The 25732-nt window shown below is 31.4% G+C and overlaps 1 protein-coding gene across 1 annotated transcript in view; it reads left to right on the top strand.

Moving 5' to 3' along the window:
- LOC131850147 (zwei Ig domain protein zig-8-like) overlaps nucleotides 1-25732 on the top strand; it is a 128910-nt gene that overhangs the window by 92428 nt on the left and 10750 nt on the right. Inside the window, exons 3-6 of the mRNA XM_059200320.1 lie at nucleotides 6391-6524; nucleotides 14926-15003; nucleotides 16271-16403; nucleotides 24348-24467. Coding sequence (XP_059056303.1) covers nucleotides 6391-6524; nucleotides 14926-15003; nucleotides 16271-16403; nucleotides 24348-24467 — 465 coding nt within the window. The remainder of the gene's footprint in view (nucleotides 1-6390; nucleotides 6525-14925; nucleotides 15004-16270; nucleotides 16404-24347; nucleotides 24468-25732) is intronic.

Raw genomic sequence — 25732 nt, 5'->3', positions numbered from 1 at the left:
TAAGTAGTTTTTTATCAATTGTTAAATTTTGATAAAGCATTACAGAAATAAGATACGTCTTTTTTATCTGTTTTCAAATGTAAATTTTTGTGTCTGTTTTCATTTCTAAATAAAAGAGAAATTGTCATACTACTGCAACCCCTATTAATGTAATAACCGTTTGAAATTGCGAGCTCCTTTAGAAATCCTAAGCGAGTTAGTCTAAGCTATTAGGTCAAGTGGCTTGTAGGCTTCCTTAACTAAAGCTGATTATATTAATATCTGGGTCTAGACTGTATCTGACACTTTTAATAACTAGTCTAGTGCATGAGCATAACTAACTAAATTTTGAAGAGATAATAAACTTTAAATGTATGTTAAGTTTTGTGAATAATATGTGTTATCGAATAGTTTAATTAGCTATTAGGTATGGAAGTGGAATTTTTTTTTTCAAATAAACGTAAACACTTTTGAATAGTATTTCCTTTTTATTTTGCTACTATAGGAAAGTAAATTCAGTCAAAATAGAACTAGCCTGAAGCCGTTATAAATAGTATCAAATACAACTTTATATTTTTAGGATTTTGTGAATACAAACTACATACTAAATAGCACGAATTTATGAGGTAAAATAACAATATTAACTATATTGTTATTTTACTCTCATAAATTCGTACAATACAATAAAGTAAAAAAAAATCTGTGATCTAGTAAAGGTAAATTATATATTTTCAATGTTTTTATGAATGTCACAATGTATGGTATCGTTCATGTTTCTAAATCGTGTACAAAACCACTATATTGTAATGGTACATGCCAAAATCTGTGTAAGTATTTTATGAATCTAATAAACATTCTTACTTCTTTTCTTCATTTATAAAAACGTCACAAGACAGTAATGGCGAAAATTGTGAATCAACTCTTTTTTATGAATCAACTCTTTATGTTACTAAACATGTAATACAAGAATTATACTGAATAGATGTTTTTTCATATACAAAAGCCGGTCTTATCACTCAAGCAATCTTTTTCAGACAACCTTTGATAAAGAAAAATAGGCAAATTGGTATAAAAAAAGGTGATGTAAGAATTCAGTATATATATAGGTATATAGCTTTATTTCACTATTCGCCACAAATATAATAATAACCTTCGTATAAATAAATATATCAGCTTGCATTAAATGAAATTATTTCCTCTATGAGCAACAATATGTTTTATATTCACATACGCCGCGTATATTAATATATTATTAAAATGTAAATACCCTAACCCTCCTTCAGGGCACGACCTTTCCCGTGTTACTTTTTATCTCAAATATTAAGCCCAAAACTATATTACGTTAATTAAATAGCAAAGAAAACCGCAATTGCGTACAACATCCACTTTCATTGTCATACACCTGGCGTAACAACGCTGTGGAATATTCGACTTTACCCACCGTATAATAAGCGTAAATATTGTATGACGTGGGTAACTCTTTTAAAAACATCCAGTAGTATCGTAAAAAGGGGGTAAATGAGATGTGAACCGCGCGATTTAAGTCTGGCAATTTGGCTAAATGACGGTGGTTTCGTTGTAAAAGGGTACGACGTAGATGATAGAAACGGTTTTGGACTCGGTATTATCGTGTTTGCGGTAATTAAACGACAAATTGCTTTTTTGTTTTGTTTTCTCCTGGCAAATGATATCATAATTGGACGCATAATGGTCGGGGTGACCGCTCTGTTTGTTACTATACACAGGTATTGAAACTTTGTATATTTGAAAAGTAAAATTGGAAATGAAAACTTTTATTCGAAAGGGTTTTACAAATAGTATTTATTTGTTAGAAATATAAATCATTTTGTTACTTAACTTTTATATTTACTGATTGATTGATTGATAACAATTTGATACAGCTGTGAAGTCGAGGTGGTAACCACTAGCAATGTGTTAATACAAATCTGGTCCAAAAAACAATTTCGCATATTATACTTTCAACTTGTAAACCTGTCTCATTCCAAGATTGATTGTTAATCGTTAATTGACACTAGAAAAAATAGCAGGTATATTGTCAATTCCAAAACAGTTTCTTTTTATTTTAATAAAATTTTCAATTCCACATAGTAGCGAGTAAAAATTAAATTTCTATAAGATCTAGAGTTCAAACTGTATCATAAACGACACCGGCATACATTTTGTGTTATTAGTGTTTTATGATCACCTTTAGTGAACAATGTTGCTTTGAAAATTATTGGTGCAAGTATTAAAACGAAGTGTAAGACTGAATTTTAAGATGCACCGGTGTGTGACGTATGTACTTTTCATTTTTATATCGCTTACTTTGTTAGAATTTATGTCTTCTTTTCTCGTAGAGTTTTATAAATATATTGTTTAAATAAACTGCGATTTATGTAGCTAAAAATGTTGTGTAACTTTTGTATACAGGCGATGAATATCTAGTGGTAATAGAAAAGGTATACTGTATGCAAGCTCTAATACCGTTTTCTGAATACGAAGAAATCTACTTTAATCGTATTATTAAGGACAACTCGAAAAGCAAAACAGATCTTGATCAAATTCGTACGGAACTACACACGAAGCACCAGTACGCAAATAAAAAAAAAGATTAATAAAATACTAATTTTATTATTATCTTAGAACTTTTTTCTACGTGAACTATAACGTAGAAAAAAGTTCTAAGATAACGAACACAAAAAAACCATTCAATCGAATTTAGAATTCTTCTTTTTCTTTGTCTGTTGAAAACTACCATGCAACCGTATTGTTTACTAGTGACTCGGTTAAGCTTTCCACGGTTTTTACAGTTTTTCTTTTAACTCAATTATATATGAATATACTTTTTGAGGGCGTCGTGTTTAAGTGATTCATAACTGCGATTAAGCCTACAAAGTAGTGAGTTCAAATCTGACCAAAATAAAACTTGTCAATTTATATTTCTCACTAACTATCCATTGTAGGAAATACCGATATCAAACCAAAAATTCATGTATTATCATGTCGGGAGCAAGTCTAGTGCCATCTATTGATGACTAGCCTTGCTCTCTGCCACGTCGTATTCAATTATATCATGTGTATGTATGTGCTTATGCCATACATACACATGATATAATTTCTTGTGCCAGTATGGGCTATCAAGTGTTGCGTTCACCCCAACATCGACAGTTGACTTTACCTCTGTCTCCTTCGATCGATCCCCCATTCAATTCCAATGAGGATCGAAATTAGGGCGGCCTGAGCCAGCTGAGGTTCGAAACCCTAGGGTGCTCTCAGACTAAAGTCGTATCCATCAGGCAGGAGTTATCCTTCAACTAATCTATAAGTCCTTCCGCGGGTTTAGAGTACCATCCGCACTCGCCTCCTATCGGTGAAGCTGTAAAGGCTAGATGCGGCCAACAACATTAGAGCAGTCCTGAAAAAAAATATACCTCTGACTATTTTGGATAACATGTTTTTTGTTGATCAAAATATTTTTATACATTTCATACTAAATTACCATATCCAATAATTTGTAATATTGTATAAAGGGTTAGGTTATATGGTGCACAGGCAAATTTCACTTAAAATTAAGGTTATCCTCCGCTTTACTCCACGTGACACATACATATATATATTATACATCTTATATTTATATAAATACTAATTTTATAACATAACATAGCTCTACCTGAATATTTAGCTGAGTCATATATTTTTGGAACCTATAGTATACTTTGTTTACTGAATTATTAAACAACAATAGATTTTGTACAAAGATGTCATTGAATCTTCCTTGATAAGATGTGTTTAGATCGAAGGAAGTGAAATTACAGAGCATGGAGGCATGACAAGATGTATTTTCGTACTCTGAAATGGCAACGTATCAGTTGTACCATGGCCGTTACATATTAATGTGATGCTATTCATGTATATACTTACCAGGTGAACGTCAGCTTATTTGCTATTCCAATAACACTAAAAAGCAGAAAAAATTATATTATCCATATTTATTTTAAAAATTATACACAAGAACAGTAATTTTCAAAAAATCTTTTTAAGTAATTGTAAGTCGATAATGTATGTAATTATAAGGGTACTACCCTAAAATTAAAGGTACCACGTAAGTACATGACAGCTCAGATGTTACATCCCGGATAATTTCTTAATCAACACACCTTTGTATACACTAATCGTGTCATTTGAAATTCTATTTGGGTTCAAACAAAAGTGAAGGAATGGAGGCGCAAAATGTTCAGTAATAGATTTTGTTTTGTCGTTGTTGTCTTCATAATATGCTTCGTTTAGAATTTATTTAAAAAAAAACACGTCTCGAATGGAATAACATAGTTATTTCTAGGACTGTATTTTCAAATTTGACATTGAAAAATATAATTTATTTGTTACTTACAAAGGAGTTGAATATAGTTCTAAATTACAATACCTATTAAAATGTCTACTTTTTATTTCAATGTAAAAAGAAGGAGATCCTAAATTCAAGTGTACTTTTATATTCAAATGGCATTATTCGTCTATTTTGAATTTTGGTGGATTGTATTGTTTTAAATGGAAACTATTTACTATATCTATAGAGACATACATATTACATTTAAAAATGACTGTAGTCATAGTTACCGAATTAATTTAAACTTCTGAAAATTTTCCTTATACAAAACAGTTGCAAAATATACATATCTAACAAAATATTCGTAATTTTAATTTATTGCTAGCATTTATTTAAATATTTTTTAAAAAAAGTCTTTTTTTTTATTTAATCATTACAGAAGTATAAAAATTCAAATATGTTCTCTTTATAACATTACTATAGAAATTAATATGTAGAACACTGAAATTACAAACATATCCATGTTCCCAGTTTCAATAGCTTCAGCTCCTATGCCAGTCACCCTGTTTCTGTTTTCATTTTAATTTTATATTAAGTTGAGATTAATTTTAATCAAATTAATTAGTTGCAATTCCTTCCTTGTATATGAATAGTTCATGACTGTCTAATTTGTCTACCTCTATGTCGGCTTGAGACCCTCTAAAGCGTAGTGGTTAACCATATCTATGTTTGGCGTCGCCTGAATTACCAAAATATATCCTGCGTTATTTACGGTCCATGTTTGTTGTTTATTTCTTAATGTAATTAAATTTTGTACACACATTATTATATGTGTATGTAATCCATTATGATATATTATATATAACATTTTATATATCACTAGCTACTCGCCCAGCTTCGCACGGGTGTACATGTATTATATATGTAAACCTTCCGCTTGAACCACTCTATCTATTAAAAATCGCTTCAAAATCCGTTGCGTAGTTTTAAAGATTTAAACATACATAGGGACGGTCAGACAGTGACAGCTACTTTGTTTTATACTATGTAATGATAATGTACCCCGGCCTCCCCCAGTTGCAAAGATTTGTCATACCCTAAATCTATACATTGACTTAGTATTTCTATTATTATTTTTAATCCTATATGTACATACCTCTCTAATAGTAAATATTTGAATATTTAAATACGATTTTACGTTCTAAAATCTATTTTGATAGTCACGCGACTTGCGACATTCTGTGAATTAAATTATTTTACTCCAATTATATTAAGGTACAAAACCGTATAGGTCCATTAGGGCATTATAAATGAATTATAAATTGTGGATAATGTGATACTGAGTTCTGTCTATTGAATAGTAAAAACGACAAATAATTAAAACAATTAGAAACTTAGAATAGTAGTCTAAATGATCTAGAGTCCATTGGTCCAATATTTTACCCTTTATATTATATCTATTCGTTTATTTGACTAGCCCCAGAAATATTTAGCATACGATCTAGACTTTTTACATAATCATTTGTATTCATAAATAAGTTTGTATTGCTGACTATTGTCTAAATCACAGCATTGGGAATTTCTGTCAGTTATTTAGTGCCCATGACAGCTCTACTTTAGGTAATTATTTGGTCTATTTTCATTTATATTTACATAGACATTATTTTACACTCACACATTATTTATGAACTATTACTACACTACGATGTGAGTAGGTTCATTTGTTTGATACCTCACATTTTGACTGTTCCATAATTTGCCATATTTTTATATAGAGGTAATACAATTGGAAAAACCATGAATTATTTTCTTTTCGATCTATAAAGGTGAATTGTTTTTTTGAACGTGGACACTACATAGTTCGGCATAAGATTAATAATTAATATACTCTTAAATACACGTAATACAGAGATAAAAGTAAATATGGCAGACTTATCGCCTAGTGGCATTTTCCACCAGTCAACTATGGGGGCACAGATAAGTTGTTGTCATTAAGTGTGATCTGTAGTAATACAAAAAGGTCGCAAGTTCTGAGCTACTGTCATCATAAAACTGTAGTAATAAACCTCTTTATCTTTTCATTACAGGTACAGCCCATTATGGGGAAGACAGTGTCGGCTCATTTCCATACTTCGAGTACAACGTGCCTCGCAATGTGACCACAGTTGTTGGACAGACCGCCTTCTTGCATTGTAGGGTTGAACAACTTGGGGATAAGGCGGTAAGTGCGAGTAATCTGGCTCTATTTATGACGTATAAACATTTATAACGGTATTTTTAAATTACAATTTTTAATTGCGTAGTCAAAATTCCTGTAAAAGTAAAGTTTAGAATAGTTTTTGATGTTGGCAAATAGTGGAAATAATTTCTAATTGAAGAAACTAGTTCTCCTATCTGTGAAGTTCTGTTTCTTAGATGTTTTGATTATACACAATTTGTTGTAGAAAATCTGTCAACGCATATTTTAAAACTCGAATTATTTTTTTAATAATCGGTTAACTACTAATTAGTACATTTTTTTAGAAATTATAAAATATTTTTTCAGTTGCTTAATTTAAGAAAGGAATTCTATTTTCAAAATTTCTGTATTTCTCTTTCTTAGATTTATTTAAAAATAGAATCTTTGCGATAACAATAATTTTACTTAATTTTAGAAACAAATGCCTCGTTCAAATATTCTTTGAAATATTTTCTTAGATTTTCTTTATAAATATAAAATTTGTTTTAACAATAGAACTTTAAGTGTAATTTCATAAATTACAAGGCATCCTTAGCTGTACTCGGGTGGCTGTGTACTTGACGGAAGTCGTAAAACTTATCCGTACTGTATATATGGATGAATAAATTCTCTAATTTATAAAGATAACCTTATCAAATTTCGTTAACTGCTTTATAGTAATTGATGAAATATAAAGTGGAAATTGCGACTGAGCTTTCTACTATTTATTTATTTTATTTATTTATTTAATTTTAATTCGGATTACATCCATATTGTGTTAGTAAACAAATTATAAACTATGTTAGTAATTTATAATATACATATACGTAGATATATTTAATTCATATGTCTGTGTCCACGTCCAGAAGCAATGAGTCCACAATGCAACGTTATCTAGTGCCTCTGGAGTGTTTGGAGATTTTTATTCTTTGATAGTGCACGTTAACTATGAAAGTCTTTTTTTTTCTCTAATCTTTATAGAATCAGTAGATTATATTGCTTATTATTCAAATTATTACTAGCAAATAGAATGTAAGTTAAAATTTTTAACGATAAATATTAAAATAATTGGTCAGTAAGTATCTAACACGGTTCTTAAATCTCTACATAAATGTATTGATTCACTATTTGCTTGTTATAAAGTAATTTTCCTTAATTGAGTTCTTTTACAAAATAATTATCAGTATTTTTTCAATTTTAAGCAACATTCTTAAATCTTTAAAATACCTACAATATATTTCGTTATATAAGTTTAAAGTATAGAGTCCATCTAAAAAGTGACAATGAATCATTTGCGAAACTAGATTTCATGCAAATATCTATTTGAGTTCAATATTGTTAGAAAAATTTCGATATTTTAGTTAAAGAATTGTCTGAGTCGTCGTAATCAATCCAAATTTATTAAATACAACAAAATTTATACGTCTGACAAGTAATAATTCAATTTCAGGAGATTTTAATCTGTGACCTTTTCTAAGATAATTGATAATGAATATTTATAAAATACTGGCAGAGTCCCGCTACTTCGTGTGCTTTTTAAAAACGAAGGATAGATTACGTCTATCCTCATTATAGTATCCAGGTTTATACAAAAATTTTATCCGAATAAAATTTTTGTATAACAGATGGCGTTATACATGGTTTATTTAATCTTCTTGTTTTATTTTATCATCATCATCATCATGGTGATATACAAATGTACACACGTACAAAACCACGGACACCACAGTTAATTAATATATATGTACAGATAAAATATCCATTGATACAAATACATTTGGCTAGGTTATCGAAATCATGACCCTAGGGGTTTCAACAAGCTCGCGACAGCTGGAGTATTGATCAGTCTATTTTCGAACAAGCAATCTCGGATCAGAATAAATTGGCTGTATATTCAACGTCAACTATCGTTATACTAATCTGCAACTAAGATATATTATATTAAATTGAAATTCAAAATATCTTTATTCATGTAAATCTATTACAGACGCTTATGTTATGTCAAATCTACCGTCAGTTCTAAATTATGTCGAGATGAGAAGAACTGACAAAGAACTCAGCATGTATTTTAAAAGATTAAAATAAATGTTGTACATATTTACAACAATACAGATTCATTTCTAAATTCAAATGTGGGATAGATTATAGAATTATAATAGAGTGACCACCAGCATTCGTAACCCGAACAGACCAGTCCCCATAACTGCACCCGTTCACGACTATGACGGATATATATAAAGCTTCGAACAGAGTTTTGATCGACTATTGAATTGGTAAATAGCGTTATGGCTATAATCCCTCTTCATAAAAGGTTTATTTTGTTTGATACTGTTTGAAAAGTGCCTCAATCCAGTGTTACATACCTACTTATATCATCAACATCATCATTGCAGCCCGGGAGACGTCCACTGCTGGACATAGGCCTCCCCCAAAGATCTCCACGAGCACCTACTTATAATATTTATGAAAATGCGATAGTGTGCTTGTCTGCCTATCTAAATGACCTTTTTTAGGACTACTTAAATGCTGTTAGCCACAGCTGGCGAGTGCACGACTATGGAACGGTTGAAGACCAATTCCTGTTTGACGGATAAGACATATACAGGTTATTATTATCTTAAAAAATAATCTGGAAAGAGGAAAAATTGGGCTTGATAGTTTGTGAAGACGAGTTGCGGGTTATAGTAATTAAGCTTTATGTTCTCATATACATGCATGCATTCATGTACTGAGAAAATTATGAACACTGTATGAAAGTTTTAGCCACTAAACTCTTAGTATGGCCAGTATTAATACAAGGGTGGAGGTATTGAGACCAAACTTTATGATTTGTATGCATAATATAATGTATTAAAAGTTAGTAACAGAAATGAAAATTGACATATAATTAAGTCAATCAATTCACAATGAATAATACAACAAATATTACGTTGGTAGAAGAAGAATTTCTGTAGTCTTTTTATTTTTCAGATTAAAACAAAATCCGCCACAGATTTACAATATTGCACAGCACGTAGCCGCGATTGAATAACGAGCACGTCATAGCTGTATGAGCTATTAAAACTTTGCTTCAGTATTTCTTCTAAAAAAAATTTTTGGAGAATAGCAACAAAAACGCAAAGTGAAAAAATGCAAACGAATCCATAGTCGATAGTTATCTCTAGTGTCTGTTTCTCACAGAACTCAACAAGAACAGCAAATAAACTTTAGCATCATTCATTATTGCTAACACTCGCATTAGTTTATTTAAGCTTGCAAGAAAACATCCCGTGTTCCGATTCTAAGATGATATACGAGTACTTAACACACAGACAAACTTACGTGAAACTTTCCTCCCTTTCCAAAAGTTCTATTTCAAATAGCATTAACTAATGGTTTTCTACAAAACAAACAGATGCCAATAACAAAAACGAATTGGAGTGTACGATTTCACAACGGTGGAGTTATACTTATAGGATTACCTCAAGTTTTTATGTTATTCTATTCCTTAACAAACTTCCAGTATTTCTTCTGTAGTCTATGATTAAATGGAATTAAAGTATACTCTATGTTCTGTTTTTTGGACACTTTCTTCTCAGTTTCTTGGTTCGTTTATAAAGGAAAAGGGCATTTGCCATAACTGGCCACTAAGAAGAAACAAATGGCCACTTAATTTTACAAAAAAATAATATATTTAAAATTGGAACTGTTATACGAAAGATGCTCAGAATTTATTGTATTGACACTAAAATAATGGAATAATTTTATTTTTAATAATAAATCTACACTTTAGAGTATTTCGGTATTAAACTATATACTACACATCAGGAGGTGAGCAAAGCTGAGCGTTTGATGTTACTTAGCTTTACTTTGGAGTGTTCGGAGTTTGGAAGGCATTCTTTCTAAGCGAAATCGTATTTTTCCTTCTTTCAAAATTTCCTTTCCTTTTATAAAATATAGTCCACTTCTATTTTTTATTAGTTATTACTCATAGTATTGGATCCCGTACCTGTGTACAGGATCCAATACTATGAGTATGTTGTAGTCGAGTAGTTGAAGACCCGACTTAAATACTTAGGTTGTAACGTCAAATCTAGCCGAACCTAAAAAAATGTCCAACAATATATATTAACTGACTTTCCAATGACGAAACTTCCTTGGCAGTAGGCTTGCCAAGTTGCCAAGTTGAAGTTGCTTATTGGCAAACAAAGTGTTACGATCACCACACAACGACTAAAGTATTCTAAAAAAACACCAGATATTTCCCTAAATGGAATGACAGAAGTTTAGATAACATTAAAGAAAATAACTCACGCCACTAGAGTCTTGGCTGTAGGCAATTTGAGATTATTGAACCGAGATATCCATTACTCTAGTTTCAAAGTCATTGAGTGTAATCTGCCTCCTATTATTGCCTTTATTCTATTCTTTCGGTCGAAATTTAATATCCGAATCTTTATAAGTTTTATGTAACTGGAAGAGGCATTGAAACTGGCTAGTAAGTGGCAACAGTCGGCTATATACTTAATAATATTAATTAAAAAAAAAACCAGCAAAAGCTGAAACACTGTAAAACGAAAAATTAATAAACTCTTTATTTTGCACATAGAATACAATAAGAAAAATGGTAAATAAAAAAAATACAAAACCTTAAACAGCACTCTTAACTTATTTCTCTAATAGAATCCCATGTGCATCACATGATGATACCCATGGAATTATATTAGCCATATGATATGAGCTGATGATGGAATATGACTATGAAATTAAGGGACCTACAGACAACTCATACCTACTACATATCTACTTGCACTTACTCTATATATTATTAGTGGTCACCCAGTGGCCGAAATTTGATCATAATTAATTTAAATGATAAATTTAAACATTGTTAAGATCTAATTAGACTAAACTAGATTACTGCTATAAAACTTTTTGTGTTCGACGTTCAGTTAGACTATAGACAAATAATATTAATCTATTTTCAATTTACCACAGAATTTAACAATATACAAAAAAACATATATCCGTGTGTGTTAAATACATGGTACTATGTGTAATGTTTTTATTATTGACTGATTGTATTTTTTAGGAATAATTTTCTAAAAATATTATCATTATGTACTCCTTCTCTATATAAAGTATAAGTATGGGAAATTTCATAATCCTTCAATTGCGCAATTTTCTTAGAAAAGGGTACAAAATTCAAAATACGAAAAATCTAATATTCATGTAGGACATTTTAGCCGCTTATGTTCATAAGCGGTTATATAAAAATTTGACGTTCGTCAAATTTTTTATATTATATATTTTCCCTACTGTAAAGTTTTTGCTTCAGGTATTAATATAATTATTTATTTGCTCTTGTTTCCATGTGAAACTATAACTATTTGATGAGGAGGACTGACCACAAATTGATATTTATAACCGGTGGTTAGTCTAACTATTATTAAGCCTACACCTAAATTACTATATATATGTATACACGTATGTATAACACGTTTTCCCTTTAAATTATACGAGCACCATCCTGTAATTAATCGATCGAAGCTTATAGATAGAAACGTATTCCAGTCCGTTCAGTGCGGATTACAGTTGTAGTCTAGATTGTGAATGGTAACCCTAGTTAAATTTTAAATGTGACACAGTACAAAAGTATTAATATACATTATTTATTTGTAACCCTATCTCACCAAGCGGCTTATTTGTAATCTGTGTTCCAATATAAACAGATAAAGTAGAATAGAATAGAAAACTTATTCAAATAAACATACATTGAAATAGTTTTCAATAGTCATCACTTTTTTTTTTAATCTACTCATAAGGCTTATGATAAACCCAAAACTTTGCTGAACGGGTCTTGAACTGTCATGGGTTACCTCTTATAAGAAAAAAGAGACATTTTACTTTGTATCGAATTTGGTAGCACTTTGTGGAAATCTATTTCATTAGTTAGGTTTGGATGCGTTATCAGGTAATGAATAGAACTCAAACTTATAGCTTCGAAACCCAATTTTGTTTCGTTAGTCGTAGTTTGATCACTGAAAACTGAACACTGAGCTTCTAAAGTATACGTCTCGTTCAAGGGCAAAACACGTGTCGCAATGGGAGTAGATTCAATAACAGTCAGAATTTTATCACCAATAAAGAAGGTCGTAACGCTTTCAGTAGCGGTGATCATATTTTCGCACAGAATATTAGTGGTCTTACAAATGCTAATTTTAGCGGTATTATTCAAAATAATATAAATCCATTAATTAAATTATACTTTTACTCTATCTATTTACTTCCAACATTTTATTTCCCATCCTGACGGACAGACGTCGACTTTTCTCTCTGAAATAGACGGTCCCGTGACGTCATGTCTTATATATATGATAATATATTCGTGTACTTTAGTCAAAAACGTGGGTACAGCGCAGGTAACTTAATACAAAGTAAAACATCAAATTTGTGTATTTAATTCAGCTAACAGCAAGCAAAACTGTTGCTATAAATTTAGTATAACGAAACAAAATTGGTGATTTAAAATATAGCGAAGATTAACACTCTAGTTTTAGTTTGTGTACATTTTTATCATTTACAATAATTGTATAAATATTTACATACATGAAAGAGAAGGTATGATTTATCATTTAAGCTTAGTACTGTTCCTTAACAATGATAATATATGTTTTTTTATGGATGATAGTGGAATGGTGCACCCACTTGTGCTAATGCTTTGCGCTGGCGGGGCACTAGTAAAGAATGATAAAATGAACATTAAGTCAGGTCAGTTAGTCCATCGTGACAAATTCACCAAGAATTTATCACGATGGTTTCCAGGGAGAACCACGTGGTGGTCAACTTGACATGGTAGATAACATCATCAGTCCACATTACTAACAATCCTCTTTCCCCCAATAATATATGTTATATATCAATAAATGTTTTATTGTTGACTACTTGTAACATATATGCAGAATCTTGCGGTCCTAAGTAACAACAAAGAAATCAAATGTCCCCTAACGAAAAAAGGTTGGAAACCACTGATCTATATGAATATGTCAAATTACATCAGATTGTTTACCAATAGTAACGTATAAATGTATTCATCAATTCCTATTTATATAGCCTCTGAGGTTGTAGCCGTATACTTAATAAATAACATACATACAAATTAGGTTTGCAAATTACTCATATTCAGCCTACTTAGTGAATACTGAACATTCTTAGTCGTGATAAATGAATTAGCTGTGGCTAATGATAATGATACATTTGGAGTGGTGCCATAGATTCAGAAATAATACATAGAAAATAACATACATAGAAATTATTCCATTAATATCTTATATTTATGTCTACAAACGACACTAAAATTGGTGACTTTGGAGTACGAGCCATGGAGGTAAAATCGGTCGAGGGGCGCAATGGATAAGAATAATAATAATGTCCCTGAACAATTTGCACAGCGCTATCTAGTCTACGCTAAGCAAAGCTTGTGTTATTTGTACTAGACAACTGACATAAATACATTTTTTTTTGTGAATACATATATAATACACATAGAAAACACCCAGACCGCTACAACATACTCATGAATACAAATATTTGTACCGTGCGAGTAATCGCACCCGCAATCATCGGAAATAAAGCGGTGTGCTAAACCGCTCGACCACCGAGGCCGTCATAATGACGTAATTGCTTAATCGAGGCTTTTAATTTGTGTTTCGGTAGAAGAGTCGAGATAACAAAGTGAAATTATGCAATATGAGGCATAAAATCTATTCGTCTGAAATAGCATCGTGGGCGATATGTAATCACGTAATATTCGTAATACTGTTCACTGATTTAGAGAATGGTTACCGATTATGAGTGCACACATAATCAGTAATGTAACATGCCTAAAATATAACATGTCACTAACATAATTTTGGTGCTAGCATAATTTTATTTATTTTTTTATATATGTATATATAGATTAACATTTACATTTATATATAGATTTACAGTTATTTACTATAATAGAATTTTCTTTCTATTATCAGTAGTCCCCAAACTAGGTCAGGCCTGTATCTTGCGGACAACGGTTAACTATTTTTATGCAAAGATTATTTTATATTTAGATTATACCTAAGGCTTTGTCTAAGAAGCAAAATATCTAATAGTCACTACTCAGATATTATAATTGTCTAAATCTTACCCTTATATTGAAGTGGGCCATCAGCATGTTTGACATTACAATTTTATTAAAGAAATAGATTTATGGTAAATGACGTTTTCAAGGCTCCTATAATATTATTGTTTGTATCATTCCAAGTATTTCATAAATTACATTACGTTATCTGAAATATTACGCGCTATTTTAAAATCGATGTGTACTATTGCTTGCTCTTGCTCTTTATTATTAGTAAGATTGCACAATAATGATTTTTGTTTGTTTCAGGTATCGTGGATAAGAAAAAGAGATTTACATATACTAACAGCGGGTATATTAACTTACACATCAGACCAGAGATTTCAGGTATATTTTCCTTATATATGTAGAGAAAGAAATTTATTTCATAACTTTTTTTATATTCTGTATTTATATAAATATTTGTTCTTGTTATAATAATAGATATAAGTACATTGTTAGACGTATATTATTTTTTTTAAAAGCCTATTTTGTGAACCGTTTGAAGATTTTATTTTTCGTTCTGTTTCTATCATCTCGTCTAATTTACGAATGTCCAAAACATAAATACATATTAAGTACATAAGTACACAATGTAATTTATTTTGGTACAAAGTATTAAACTCAATATTAATATTATAAATGCGAAAGTGCGTCCGTCCGTCTGGCTGTCTCGTAGTTAAGTGCCTTTTAAAAGCAAAGGGCCGGACGCATCCTAATAAAATTTATAATGAAGATAGATTGTATCACCAGGACGGATATAGGCTATATTTTATCTTAAAAATAATGTAGAAGGGATTGAAATAAGGGTTGAAAATTTATGCAAACAAAGTCACAGGTAATGCTAGTACTTAATTTATATATCAGTATATTTTTTTCTGATGTTGATGAAATGGCCCAAAGCAGAATCTATTCGCCGGGAATAAATCAAGATGTTTTCCAGTGATATTAATAGGTCAACCGATGAGACATATTTTTTATGCGATTGGGTTATGGTACAAGAACTAACAAATTTAAAGTAGCAGCAATCGCCTATATGTATATTTTCATAAGTATTCTTTTTGCTTAGCCGTAGACAGATAAAAAGTACCACTAACATCACGTTAACTCATGATGTCTTACGCGTTTCCATACATGAGGTCTAAGGTATTATACTTGAGAACCTTATAATGTGAATATAGCTGTGTTAGCTATCTTACTCTTGACACCGGATGATACCAATAAACACATTCACAAGGTAAGGCTTTTGATAGCTTAAATAGGTGAGATAGACTTGATCAAAGTACTACTGCTACAACTTTTACTAGTACTAGTAGCTTTCTGTACAGTCGACATGGTATTTTATTTTCTATTAATTTTATTTACTATGAGTTAAAAAAAGTATTTAACATTAACGTGTATGGATGGAAAGTGATATAACGATGTATGGATTATATGAAAGATATATATAAAAGGGAGTAAGGTAAGATATGAAGGCCGATAGGGATAAGTGAAAGAAGTTGACATAGTGCACCCTAGATAATGAGATAATAAGGAGGAAAGGCTATATATGATTAATTTTATTTTTATTCAACTGTACAAATTCTATGTCTAAATTAATATTTGTCTTCAACAGGTTATAAGACCAGACAAATCTGAAAACTGGACGTTACAAATTAAGTTTCCGCAAGAGAGAGACGCGGGCATTTACGAGTGCCAAGTGAATACAGAGCCAAAAATGTCATTGGCGTTTCAGCTGAATGTCGTTGGTGAGTCTATATGATTTTATATTAATCATTATTAATATAACAACAAAATACAATACAAACATTCTTTATTGTTTCAAATTCGACGCCACAGAACTCTGTTCTGGGTTATCTGTATAGTAAGGTTGTCCTGGTCCATCTGCTGTTCCACCAAGTGGCGCGTGGCCTGCCCCTACCTATGGTCAAATTTGATATCTTGAGCACTTTTTAACCACATAATCGTCTTCGCGTCGTAAAATACGAGAAATAATTATGCGCATATATTTGTATTATAAGGATTCATAATAAACTTAATAGTGACATTAAAAAAGAGTACCAAAATAATATAAAGATTAAAAAAAGGGTGGAAGGATGTGCAAACTGATAGGAACACAAAAATTAGTCGATACTCATAGTGTTTGTTATTTAAGTCTTCTTATATCTCCTAGTAAATAAGTTGTGATCGCCATTATATCGGCACGTTAGCCACAGCACCACGTCTTTACTACGCGGCATCTGCGCCGGGAATATATGTATGTATATCTTCCCTCATGCGCACCACGGCCCATGTACGCTCGACTCGAGATGATAGGTTAATGAATCGCCAGTGTTACATACACGAATGATTACGTTTACGTTTTTTATGTAACTGAAATTGCAAATAAACTGGCATAACAGAGAACGTTTTTGAAAGAAAAGAAAGAAAGAAAATTGTTTATTTGGTACACTGAAAATAATTTTTAAATTTTAATTTACATTTTTATATTAATATTTTATATTAATTTTACAGTACCAAATAGGTCTCCGCTCAGCATATGTCGTGACGGGGTGCCACGACGCTGGTTTTCTGCGGATACATTCATATATAATAAATATAATAAAATAATAATAATAATTTATAATAATAATATTTTTTGTGGTAGATGATGGAATGGCGCACTTGCTATATATATAAGCTATCAATGGAGCATTGTTCTCTATAACATTCGCTGATCCTCCTATTCCAGAAGACTCAAGTGTCACACCTCCATGTCAGTGACTAATGTGACAGCCTTATCTAACTTTTTATTGCCGATTATAAGTACATTTTGCATTCGGGTAGGTATCATAGTTCTTTCCTTCACATTGACCGATTCTCAACTCTAGAAAACATCTACTCCAAAGGCTATAATTCAACTTTACTAATTTAATACTATCAAAAGTACTTCGCGTTCAGCCGTCAAAGAAATAAGTTTGTAACTTTTTTGTTGTTTGTTTTAGAATTAACTTTTATAAATTGGAAAATAACAACAAGAAACTGTTCCTTTTTCATTCGTACTATAATAATCTAGACTCGAGAAGTTCGTTAAGAGTTTTAATTCAGCTTTTTCCGGACTACTAAATGTAATTTCTATGTAGTCTACAAGTTGCGTCACGTCGTCAGTTTCAGAGACAGTGTCTTATTTGTACTTTTAGATATATAAGTATACTCTAGTAGCTGTATTATAATAATATAACTATAGGCCTGTTATTCTGTGGAAATCAAAGGAATACACATGGCGACGTTATAGGGAACTCCTGGCTTGACATGCTCATATTCCTTTAAGTATATTTTTACACCATATGCCAGGAGGCGAGCCTACCGTCATCTCAGAGATTAATTTTGTCTACAGAAATATAAATTATTACACAAAGATTTTTGGTGTTAGCTACATCCATATCCATGGCCTTATTAAGTCTGGGTTATAAATCATTAGACTACGGCGCTATGTATTTTATTTTTATGTGATTAGAAACAAGCTGACAGATGTATCCATCGCCTATTCTTATGAACATCACTATGGACATCACGTTATCATGTGAGACCCTTGATAGCACTTATGCCATAAGTTTCTAGAGGACTCCTTTCTTGTCCTGTAATTTAATTTGCCTAGTCGGCCTAATAAATCCTATGACTGAAACGGCTTACCAAGCAGGCTACTTGGCGGATAAAATAGATGAGACCGAGGCACCCACGGTGATGATTTACATAATTCAAATATTACCTCTTATATAAAAAAATACTGTAATATTTTTTTTTATAAAACAAACAGCATTTAAACATTCTAAATTGAATGAAAGTTAGCCAAACTGGTAGCAGATAAAAAAGAAAAATTTCTCAGAAGTTAATCAAATTAATGAAAGTAAAGTAAGATGTGTATGACATATACCGAGAATTCCATGATGAGAATCCAACAAACTACTAAATGTCCAAATAAGGTGACAGGTACACAAAAGTACAATAAAAAAAACATTCTAAATTTAGACCTAACATTTAATATATAGCGGTTTCAGTTTCTTGTTTTATGTAACCTAATAAAATTCAGGCAGGTAACATAAAGCCTTATTAAAAATAGGTCTAGAAGCATGAAATTTTTAGTACGATTTATGTTTGCTCAAATCAAGCGGGAAAATCCAAGGGTAATTAGTAGTATTTAAATATAAAACTGACTAAATGGGATTTCTTTTTCACTTACTATGGTGTTATTTCAGATGTTACGTAAAGGTATTTCACACGATTAAAAATAGTTTTTGAATAAATAAATAAATTTTAGTCCTAAGGCAAATTAAATTGCAATTGTAACACACCACGAACAGCGACTTGTATTCAAATATTATTGTCTCTCAAATATCAGTGTAATATATATATATATATAATTTTATATTATGTATATTATATGTAATGAATCCCGTTAGCATCTTAATTCTATACTAATATTATAAAGAGAAATACAGGCATACAATATTATAAAGAGCGAATTTTGTTATCCGAAAAGTAATCTCGGCACCACGGCAACGAATTGAAACAATTTTTCAGTGTTTGGAAGGTACTTTTCCAGAATGATATACTATGATAAACCCACATAAAACCCACAAAGTTACGAACACCCGGGAAAAGCCTAACCACTAATAAACAGACACGATAAACTTTATAAAAAGTTGTCTGCGTGCGCATGTCAGTCTTACCTATATCAGCAAAGCAAACAGCTTACTTTGTAAGCTGAGTTCCAGATGTAGGGTGAGAAAAGGCAGTAAAATTACAGGATAAGAGACATGATATAATAGTCTTTCGTAATAGTAACATATGGGGTGGAAGGTGATTGTTAGTAATGTGGATTGATAACCCCATTGCTAGCAATGTACCATGTCACGTCGACCTCCACGCGGTTCCCCCTGGAAACCATCGTGTTAAATTCCTGGTGAATTTGTCACGATGGGCTAACTGACCTGACCTCATGGTCATCTTATCATCCTCCACTGGTGCCCCGCCAGTGTAAACCGTTAGCGCAGGCGGGTGCAACATTCCATTATCATCCACAAAAAAAAAATAGTAACATATGAGCAGTAACGGGCGATCCATCTGAACCTGGTATCCGTAGTGGTATTCATGGTATCCATAGGTGTTTCTATATCCATCAATGGTAGGCGAAGGTTAGTTACTGTACTTCCCAATATATAGACTGCCAAATGGTTTTCCATTTTAATCACTTAAAGAAAAACAATATATTAGTATTAACTTTATTAACAGCTACACAGACTCACGATCCTTTCTTTCTAATTTGTTTCAAGACTTAATAAATAATAACAGAAATAAAACATTGCACTTATTACTGGACTGTAATTAATTCACGAATCCACTCCGTCATTCTTGAATAACAAGGCTTCTCGTTTCCTAAAGAATTAATTAATATTCCAAAAGCAAATAAACACAACGACAACAACTTGACACTGTCGCCCTTTATCAAATTTTCAATAAAGCTGAACTTTGTAACATTATAATAATATTATACACCTTCAGGGTTGTTATACCAGATGAGGTAGGCAGAGGTATTATCAGCTATGTGTAGTGGTGATTGGACATTTGACGGAGTATATTTGAAACAACGGGATCGAAGCAAAGCAAATTCATTATACATATTGAATTCAAATATTTACATAGCATGCATACATGTGCGTAGCGAGTCGTAGCAGGAGGACTGACCGCCGTGGTTCACATTAATTTTGTTTTCGGTGCTACCATCATTGGATAGTCAATTCAAACATAATATATATAACAATAATCTCAGGACAATTCACACATCGCCATCGAGACCCAAGTTAAGCTAGCTAAAGCTTGTGTAATGGATGCTAGTTAACTGATACAAATACATAGATTTTTTTTTTCGTAAAAACATATATATTATACATAGAAAACACTCTAGGTGTTTACGATACAAACAATCATACTCATGAATTCAAATGTTTATGAACTTTTATACTCATGAACCGGCGACCATCGGAAGTAAGGCAGTATTTTAAACCGCCAGACCACCGAGGCCGCCAAAATAATCTTTCAGGTATAAATTTATACTAGACGTTTCGATGATGTCATATCCAAACCTACAACCATTGAGATCAAAGTCTGGTAGCAAACCGCTATTTCACAACGCTCAACACTTACAAGCAAACGTTCATTAATGACAAAGTTTCTCGTGTCTAAGTTGAAAACTACAATGCAACACTACGCTTAGCGTCACTTGACATTGCAATTTTGTATGCTTCTCTTGTTAGTACTTACATTGTACCTAATGACTTAGCAAGGCTTTGTAGTGTCAAGTGAGTTAGGTAACATTTTGTTGTCTATATAATTTATGAATTTGTACTACAAAATAATATTGAATACTGTGACTATGACGGCCACGGTGGTGTAGCGGTCTAACACACCACTTTACCTTCTTTGGTCGCGAGTTCGAATCCTCACATCGTTCAAACATTTGTATTCATGCATATGACTGTTTGTATCTGTCTTGGTGTTTTCTATGTATATTAGGTATGTATTTACAAAATGATATCATATTTACAATAATAAATATTTATATCAGTTGTCTAGTACCCATAACACAAGCTCTGCTTACTGTGGAACTAGATCGCGCTGTGTTAAATGTCCCGGGTTATTATTATTATATGTATATTGTTATATATATACTTGTGTATATGTATATAGACTTGACTATTATTATTAATCTTTTAGTACAGAATTGATATTAATTTTAGTTTTTTCAAAAATTTATATCCAAATGATAGAAATGGTCTAAAAATCTTAACATAACAATTTTTATGAAATAACATACTTGAAAAATAAAGAAATGTTTTGTTGTTGTCTGTGACAATTTTTATTATACATTAAAATATTTTGTATACAAAAATATATAATAAAATTCTTAATAATAAAAATACAATATTATATGTACTTAAAAATTATGTGGCCAGTACGTTAGCAACAGTTTCTCTAATTTATTTTCGCTCGTTACAAAAATATTAATAAAGTCATATTTGTCGATATTTAGTAATACACGTATTTAGTATAGAATATTGAATGTGTGAAGTTTTATCGAATATCAACGTATATAATAGCTGTTCATATTCTTCTTGTACTTTAACGACGTAGAAGATATATATAATGTTTTTATAGTCAATAGAAATTCTACTGAAGAGAATTGTAATGCTGTGAAATAATATCTGCGGTATTAGGCATTAAATTTATGCCGGAAGCTTAGTGAAAGTAACAACAATTTCCATTTTATTAAACATAAAATTCAGCAGATGTTGGAATACTAATTGAGTGTTTTTTTTAGAAATCTAAGCCATAACTCTTAATTATTCAAGACGGTATTAAAGGCGATGATTAATCAACCAACGACAGTTCCGTTTATACAAGTTTTTGTCTTATTATTGCCTACATAGTAATTATTTATGCAGATTTTTTTATAAGAAATATAGCGAATAGTCTGACGGCTCACGTAAGTGGTAACCGTAATCTATATCATGAAATCGGATCAGTAGAACCGGAGATTACCCCGAACATCCAAACTCATAAACTTTACCTCCTTACACTATTAGTATAGATTGTTGTGATTGTTAATATAATATAGCCGTGATAATATTCATTTAAATTATTTGGCAAACTCAAAACATTTAATACTATAATGATATAAAATAGATAATATGTTATTATAGAGGTATGGAAAGGGCTATGCTTGGAGTTTCTCTGAGAGATCAAATCCGTAACGAAGTAATTCGCAAGAGAACTAGGGTCACCGACATAGCTCTTCGTATTTGCAAGTTGAAGTGGCAGTGGGCTGGTCATATCTGTCGTAGAACCGATGCTCGCTGGAGTAGGCGTGTTCTAGAATGGAGACCGCGAATTGGCAAACGTAGTGTAGGACGCCCCGCAGCTAGGTAGAGCGACGACATACGTAGGGTTGCGGGTAAAAAATGGAAGAGAAAGGCTGAAGATCAGGCCCAGTGGCGTGCCTTGGTAGAGGCCTATGTTCAGCAGTGGACTGCAGTGGGCTGATGATGATGTTATTATATTTTACCAGAGTAGATGTAGATGTTAAAAATTCTGCACAGACTTTGTCGCACATATTTCAGCCACCACTTGCTTTGTAAGCTGTCTTTCGGTTGAGTGCAGATTGGGTAGTGAAATTACAGAATGAGAAGCATGACATTCTTTGCTCTCTGCCAATGTTTTAGTGGTATCGCGGATGTCATATAATAACGTGATGTCCATAGTGTTATTCATGCATTTACGAGACGTTATCGATTACTATCAGTCGGTTTCGTTCGCATTTGGTGAGGCTTTAAAGGGCAGCTGTAGCTAACAGAATTAGAATAGTTCGGAAAAAAAATCAAATGGACCATCAGCTTGTTTGTAAAACAATTAGGTTATAAATATAATTCCTCTATCTACCAATACAGGATTATAATCATTTTGATACTAATGATAAGATATTTCAAGCTTTTCAAATTATTAACCTTGAAAATTCTATTTCATAAAAACGAAGAATGTCGAAATACCGTTAAGATGCAAAACGAAAGCCGTAGAGAAAGGCCCCCAGATTTAATCTCGATTCAAATTTTTTCTCGAGCATTTTTTAGGGTCTTATCCCAGTCGTTGGGTACTGAAACGTGCTATATCAGGTCTAGTCCCTATTCGATAGCTACTTTTTCCTTTAATATCTTAACAAGAGCAATCTACAAAATTACATTGCTTAAAAAACTGAGAAGCTTTTTGTTGATTTGATTTCATTACTTTAAGATTAAAATTACTGTAATGGTAACTTACTACCTCTCATAGATCTCTTCATTTTCATTTTAATTAGTATCTTACCGGTGGTTTCTAGACTCTCCATAGAATGGAAAAATATATACTACTTTTTAGAGGACAATAATGATAATCTATGTAAAGTTATTGTAATATGATCATGTATTTTTAATCACAGATACTTTTCAGATATATTGTAGATTATATGGAGTAATAGAGCTTTTGCTTACAATACAATTATTAATATTTTTTTATGAATATTCCAATACATATTTGGAGTACATTTTATATAATTTCATCTGTTTCCTGTCAACTTGACGAAGATTTATATTCTCTTGAAAATAACGTTAAACCATTAACAGTTATATTTATAAATATCATAGTATTTAGATTTTTAAGATTTTTAATCAAAGGGAAACTTTGTAGATCTCTATTTCTCGTATTTCCGTCTTCAGCAGCTTAGCTTAATCCTGTTTTAACTGAAGGTATAGCAGGGAAATTGCAAGGTATATATAGAGGAGTAACACCGGAGAACTCAGAAATGGCCACGCATGAGTTCTTTATAACATTCAGTATAGTTAATGATGCCTGTGATACCGTATATATACATATATATACTCGTAAGTGTATGTACGACGGTTACCTTGTCTGTTATTTCAGCTACATCAATTTTTTTTAAACTTAAATGGGGATCCTTATTATTATTGATATAGTTAAACTATGTGCAATCTAACCGAAACGCTAAGTTAGGTAAATATTTTACATAAAATTATTCGTGTTAAAACTCATTTAACTAGATCAATAAAAACAATTGGTTTAGATATGTAGAATGTAATAGATATATTTTTTCTTTTTGTCAACAGAGGCTAAAGCTCACATCTTGGGTCCCGTAGATCTATACGTGAAGACAGGGAGTACGTTATCACTTACGTGCATCCTGAGTCAAGGTCCACATGATTTGGGCACCATATTTTGGTATAAGGGTAAGTATAATTTTACAGTTTTCTTCTAGTTTAAGTAGTATACGTGTATTCCTATTTTATATTTTTTGACATATTTCCTTAATAGCGTATTTGGTTAGCATACTGTTTGTGTATCGATGTTATTATGATTATTTAATTGAATACTTTTAAATAAACATTTATATTCGTGAATACAATTAATGTATGTATATATTTACTTATTACTATACACTACTTCAATAAGAATATAAGTATAGGAGACTAAGCTCAGATATGAAGGAATAACTGGAAGAAAATCCTTACGAGATACATACTGCGCTGATCTCCAATAATGGAACAAAGGCAATGCAAAGATAATATAGATATATATTTGTATATATATAGTCTGGATATTTTACTATTGTTATCTATATTTTTGTAAATCAGCTTAAATCTCAAAATAAATCTTGCTTAGATACTAAAAATTATACGGCACCAGCTAACAAAAACTTCCCTTGAAGTTGCCAACGATAACATTTTATACCTATTACGTGGAAAGTTCTATAAGCCCCTCAATCCAGATAGATTTTCTAACCCGCCCAAAAAGTATTTAATCTCACCTTTATAAATTGGTCGTCCTTTCCCGTTCAGTTTTCTTGTTCATTATTCTTTCATCGGAACTTCAGTCATTGGATGTAATCCCAGAACTATTTATCTAACTTCACCTTCAAGCGATTAGACTAATCGAGCTTCCTTCCTACCGTATATAACTGCTGTATAGCGGACACCGATAATTACGTAATTACGCCCTCGATATTTTTCAATTGAGTTTCTCATTTCCTCTAACAAATTAGACCACATTCGTTTCGGTAACCCAAGCTAATGGTGCAATAGCGGTTTTTTGTTTTATGTATTATGTTTACTTACGTAACAAGATTGGATAAATTGGCAGCATATTACATTTTTCGTATCAATATTAAACAGATTCTATACTGTGAATGTAGAGAACTACATGGAGTAAATTCAAAACTTATGCATAAAATACGTTCACTAGTAACATATAATATACATCGCAGTATAGTAATATGTAGTTTATTTTACAGAAGAAAATATAGATTTTAAATAATGTAATTCCCTGGAATAGATACCATATTTCTGATGCACTCTATTTAAATTTCAAAATAACCCTGAACTGCTTTTAAATGTAAATATCAAATGTTTAAAATAATATTTGATGTTGGTTACTCGTTGATAATGTATCTGAAAATGGCAAATGAAATACTTTTTTTTATATTTATCAAGTATTT

The sequence above is a fragment of the Achroia grisella genome, unplaced genomic scaffold (assembly GCF_030625045.1).
Source record: "Achroia grisella isolate CSIRO2021 unplaced genomic scaffold, CSIRO_AGI_Agris_v1 utg702, whole genome shotgun sequence".
NCBI lineage: Eukaryota > Metazoa > Arthropoda > Insecta > Lepidoptera > Pyralidae > Achroia > Achroia grisella.
Note: the sequence above shows the minus strand (reverse complement) of the source record. Positions and strands in the feature narration are given on the sequence as shown.